The sequence below is a fragment of the Silene latifolia genome, chromosome 2 (assembly GCF_048544455.1).
Source record: "Silene latifolia isolate original U9 population chromosome 2, ASM4854445v1, whole genome shotgun sequence".
NCBI lineage: Eukaryota > Viridiplantae > Streptophyta > Magnoliopsida > Caryophyllales > Caryophyllaceae > Silene > Silene latifolia.
Genome location: NC_133527.1, coordinates 171,520,193 through 171,526,286, shown reverse-complemented (window position 1 = coordinate 171,526,286; position 6,094 = coordinate 171,520,193). Strand labels below are relative to the sequence as shown.

At 35.7% G+C, this 6,094-nt stretch overlaps 1 protein-coding gene across 1 annotated transcript; it reads right to left on the bottom strand.

The window, feature by feature from the left end:
- Positions 1–4,042: 4,042 nt before the first annotated feature.
- On the bottom strand, positions 4,043–4,851 carry LOC141641623 (uncharacterized). The gene is made up of 2 exons (XM_074450278.1): positions 4,772–4,851; positions 4,043–4,685 (listed from the first exon to the last, which is right to left on the bottom strand). Exons 1-2 carry the CDS (start codon positions 4,849–4,851, stop codon positions 4,043–4,045), a joined length of 723 nt encoding a protein of 240 aa, XP_074306379.1.
- Between the last annotated feature and the right edge of the window lie 1,243 nt (positions 4,852–6,094).

Sequence of the window (6,094 nt, the reverse complement as noted above, 5' to 3'; positions counted from 1 at the left end):
GGTCAACTGGAAGAGTTCCAAACAGAGCGTTGTAGCAGATTCTACTACTGAATCCGAGTACTATGCCGCTTCGGAGGCACCAAAGGAAGCGATATGGATGCGTCAATTCTTACAAGGGCTTTCGGTAGTTCCTAGTTCGAATGACCCGATCACCATCTATTGTGACAATAGAGGTGCCATCTTCCAGGCTAAGGAGCCAAAGTCTAGCAACAAATCTAGACATGTAATTCGTAAGGCTCACCTGATCCGTGATTACGTGGAGCAAGAAGAGATAGTGATTGACAAGATTGCGACGGATGATAACATCGCGGATCCTCTCACCAAACCGTTGAATTATGATAAGCATGTAGGGCATGTTAATTCCATGGGAATTAAACATGTTCCAGAGTTGTAGTACTTGATTATGGATTTGATACATTATCTTTTTCCATATATTATTTATAACTTCATCGTTTTATATATATAATATTTTGTTTTTCATGTGGATTGTACTGACAACATTGAACGCCACAAAGTGAACTGAATTACATTATATTTGTTTTGATCCGTAATCGCCAATGTGAGCTGATAACTCCGGCTATTATATTGTGCAGTCGATTGATGGTGGGTTCAATGAGCCATAAGTTAAACGGTTGACTAATCGATCACAGATACGAGATTATGACGATACCTCGTAGGACAACTTTTTGTGACAACGTAATGGAGTCCTAAATGTTTTATAACATTCGGTGCCAGGTCGTGGATAGGACATCCATTGTGTTCTTAGAGTCGATTCTTTTGACTATCAACTGTCTCTTGAGATTAAGGCAGTTTTTGGGTGACTTTGGTTTCTTTCTCACGGTCTACCGTAACTGGGGCTAAGTAGATTTTTTCTGGGTCATTTCATACTGTGCTTTCGTCTGCAGGATTCGAGTTGAGGAAAATATCCATCCCTTATCAGGTATAGTTATTTCTCAGGGCCACTCGAGGAGTTGTAACTGAAATGCATGGCCATGCTCGAATGTTGATTCGTTTATCAGTTAAGTTACTCTCTAGTCGGGAAAACCACTCTTGATACAGATCGCTTGTAAAATACGACCTTTGTGAATTCGGATTTGCAAATTGTTTTACATTGAGTGGGAGAAATTTTATAGGATATGAGAATCGGTTATCGCACATACACTTGTGAGGACAAGTGGGAGTTTGTTGGAGCTGGTGTCCTCCACAAATTAGTGTGATAACATTTGTAAATCTCTTACAGGTTCACAAGGGTATACTTCGTATATTTAATCAGTTGATTAACGTTTACCTAATAACGGTTGGCTTGCTAGAAAGTTTGACGTTATTATCATACAGATGGCGGTGATCAACTGGTCCCTAAAGGTCACACCTATAGGACGTATTTGAGAAATGTGGTTATAGAAATATAATTACATTGATGCCCAAAATGACTAAAAAGTTAGTCAATGTGTTGATGAGATAATTATTTAATGAAAATTAAATAATATTAAGTTGAGACAAATTAACTGTCAATTCGTAAATTAAATATAATAAGTTATATTTAATTAAATATATATAAGGTTAGTTTGGACGAATTAATCTGTTAATTCGTAATTAAATATAATCAGTTGTATTTAATATCAACAAGTTGAATGTGTCATAGTGGTAATAGTGAGGGTACACATACCAAGAGGTCATGGGTTCGATCCTCACTAGATGACAATTTAACACACTTTATATATTTTTGGAAATACCAAAAATAAGGAAATTTTTATTCCTTATTTCGGTCATTATTGGCCGAAAATTAGGAGAATAATATCTTTCCTAATTGAATTGGTAATTCGGTCTATAAAAGAGAAAAGGGGAGAATTATTTATACCCTAATGCTTTTTCTTGATCTTGCCTCCTCTTTCTCATCACAAGAACACAAAGACAATAAAATTTTACAGAAAATTTTAGATTGATTTCTAGCATAATCAAAGGGCATATCTCAGATCGTCTTGGATGCAACTAATAGGCGAATATCAATTTTGATATTGTTCTTAGGCCATATTTGCTAGGACCAAAGGTTATTTCTGAATCCTTTACTTTTGTTTATGTATTTTATTTTATGACCATTGATCATCTGCATTAAATCGTTATAATCCTTCTAGTTTAAGGGAAGTATACAGACTTATTTCCCACAATTTGTGCTTGCTATTTTGCAAAACTTCTAGTCGCAAATAAAAGCCACCTATATACATTTTACCATTTCATCACCATCGGAAGCAAAATCACTTGGGTCTATTTTATAACAAAAAAGCATCGTGCTGAGTATACATTCGTATTTCGAAATACAATTCAAGTTCCTCAACAACATAAGTTAATTAATATTTTACGGCTACAAAATACATCCTCAATCACCCCCAAAAAATGATAAGAAGTCCGGCCAGATTGATAGATCACCCGCCATATGTCTTCATGCTTCTCTTGAAAACTTGGTGACCTTCAAATGTCTTATTTCACCTACATTACAATGACATTGAAATATGTAAAACTAAATAAGGATATGAGAAAATTAAGATAGATTGGTAATAGAAAGGGAGAAGGGAGTAGATTTTGAAGACAATGTCTAATCATTAAACAAGTTTGCAATATGAATGGGATGTAAACAAGATTCCATCAACTCCCCAGTTCCATCGACACAAATGCCATTTAAAGCTAGTTAAAAGCCGTCAATTGTACACTATTCCAACATAATTTTAGCAAGAAACTAAGTAGAGATGAACATGACTCAAAGTGATGAGTATGATATAATTACCTAGAACTAGAGATGGTTCGTCATCAAATAAGTAGCCCATAAATCCCGAACCTCGTTCACTTCTTCAACCGGATAAGCCTTTTTTGATCCAAACCACTATCAATACATCAAAACATAAATATGTATAATTGAACGTGACAATAAAAAAAAATTGTATCGTCTGTCAAAACTTGTCATTTAAATATTAAATACCTTATTATAATCAGCTATATTCTGATTGTAGTGCCTCACAATATCTAACATGTACCGCATAACATAATAACCGCACTCTGTACCTCCAGGTTGTTAGTGACACTAAAAAAAACCAATATCAAAAGGTTACTCCATTTTCAATTAGGTTACTCCATTTTCAATATAATAGAACTATAAAACGGAAAATTTGCCATGTGGAGGGCTATACAACAAAGAATGAGTACGAATGGTATAGAGAGCAAGAGCCTAAATGCGGTATACGAATGGTGTGGAGGGCTATCCCAAAACATTCTATTATCTAATGGATGATTATTAACATGAACATTTTTTTCATGTGCACCTACAGTAGAATCGTTATACAACTGGTAGAAAATTGGAGCAAATGCAAGACAAATGTCATAAATCTAATTCAAAGGAGCAATGTGAGGAACAAAACAAAAATGCATAGACTGTATTATGGAATTATTGTTTGTATATGATATGGACTCAAAAAATACAATTGCAGTTGAGCATACCTAAAAATACAACAAAATAGATCATCTGAACTGTTGAAATAGCAATGAGATAGATAACTAGGCTAAAAACTTACTTCCAAATTGCTCCATTTTAATGACATCCCTGATTTCAAAGTATAACCTCCACGAGCCTTAAAATCTCGAAACGCACTATAAAAAATATAATTATTGATGGTTAAACTGAGAGAGTTTATAAAAGTGCGTATGTATAGTATTAGTAAAATACAAGAGTGCTTTACATACCCTTGTAAGAGGTATTTAAAGGTCACATCACGTTTTTTAGACAAAGGATCACAAAAATACGCTTCTCGTACAAGTGGACAAAGAATTATCAGCGTCCAATGCATTCTACATATATAATTAAAACATCAAATTTAAATAAATATTCACAAAAAAATAAAAATAAAAATAAAGATCACCAAATTGGTAATATACTTACGCTTGACAAAATGGTACTAAGACGACACCAACATTTTTCATTTTTTTTTTTTGGGAAAAGGTAAGTTATATATTAATGCCAATTTTTCAACATACACATACACAGGTTACACCCCCATCATATTACACGACTTAAACAATTATCAATCCAAACTCTAGCTAAATTACTCTTAATCATCTCATTTTTGCTTCTAACTCTAGCTAACAAATCCATTCTAACACTCATAAAAACTCTCTCAGGCCGAGGAACAAACTGATCTACATGACTCTGATTTCTAGCATGCCAAATGTGATACATCATGCTTGTAATAGCAGCTCCAATAATTTGCTTTATGAGGAGTGACTTCATCTTCTTTCGCACCCACCAAAGGAGCACTGAATTCACAGGTACATCCACCTGTAACCAATTACTCAGCAACGCCAGACATTTCCTACCAAACAAACACTCAAAGTACAGATGCTCAATGCTTTCCTCACCAACACCACATAGGAAACACCTATTCTCCTGGATGATCTTCATTTTGAACATACGGTCCTGAGTCAGTAATCTGTTCTGAGCAGTAAGCCAGATGAAGAAAGAATGCTTAGGCAATAGCACCCTATTACTCACCCATGGATGCCACTCAACAGGCACCCCCTCATCAACTAACCAAGAATAGCCTATCTTGATGCTGTATTGAGGATTCTGTGCTCTCCATTGCTCATTAAACAAAAATGGTTGCAACAGATTTTTCACCCAACAAATCTTATGCCATGCCCAGCTAGAGGACAAAGAAGGAGTATAATCTTGCCATACCTGCTGTTTTATATAATTGGCATGAACCCAATGGACCCAAAGGTGAGCAACCTTAGCTTCAATCCACCAGACAAACTTCCCAATAGCTGCAATGTTCCAGATATGGAGATGTCTAATTCCCAGTCCACCATTCTTCCTAGGCTTACACAGCTTGTTTCAAGCCACCAGTGCAGGGCTTTCCTTAGCCTCATTGCCATGCCATAGGAAAGCTCTACACAGAGCATCAATCTTGTTAAGCACAGCCTTTGGGATGATAAAGATACGTGACCAATAATTGTGCAAGGTGTTGAGGACTGCTTTGATAAGAATGAGTCTCCCTGCATATGAAAGTTTCTTGCTTCCCACAGCCCTAATTCTCTCAGTCACCTTATCAACCAGCTGCTGGCAATCCATAATCCGCAAACACTTGGGGATAATATTTACCCCCAAATATCTAAAAGGGATAGCACCTCTTTTCATACTAGTAGCCTGTTCAATCTGGTCCATAAAACTTTCAGGGATGCTATTCCCATACAGATTAGATTTCCCTTTGTTCATCTTCAATCCTGAGGCTCTGGAGAAAGTCTCAAAGGCTCTTAACACCAGTGTTAGAGAAGTCATGTCTCCTCTGCAGAATACCACCAGGTCATCAGCAAAACACAAGTGAGTGAGGCCAACTCTAGCACAAAAAGGATGATATTTAAACCCCTTAACTCTCTGAATCCCCTCCAACAAACGACTTAAGTATTCCAGGCAGATTGTAAAGAGGAGAGGGGACAATGGGTCACCTTGTCTTAGCCCTCTTTTGCCTTGAAAGTAACCAAAAGCATTTTTCATTTGATACAAGCTATTTTCCACATACTTCATTACTTCATCATTACGCTCTTTATCATCGCCTATTTGAGATATGATTGTTGGACATAAAAAAGTAATAGAAGACGAGCCTTCATTTTTTTCTTCACAGTGATTTTGTAAATACCTTACATACAAAAAAATATTAGAATCACACTAATATAAAGTATTTATATATACTTTGAATTTAGTATATGGATAAAGAGAAGATATGTACTAACTTACAACATGAACAGCTGAATACATGACACATTCAAGAAAGCCATGTGAAGTAGTTGGTTAATATCTTCCTCCGTTACAAATATAGTTTTATCCGTCTCAAAGGAAAATACTTTTGATGGCAAGATTACGTCAAATATTTTTGCTTCAGGAACCATTAAGGAAAGCAAATCATGTAACTTCTTACATTCAGGTCCAATAGCCGATGTATAATCATCAATCTTAGGCTCACTTGTTTGCCTGATCATAGAACCTTTTGAAGTTTGTTTTTGTGTCTTGGTAGCTGAAGGTCTAATAGAAAGTGATTCCTTACGGAAAAGATCG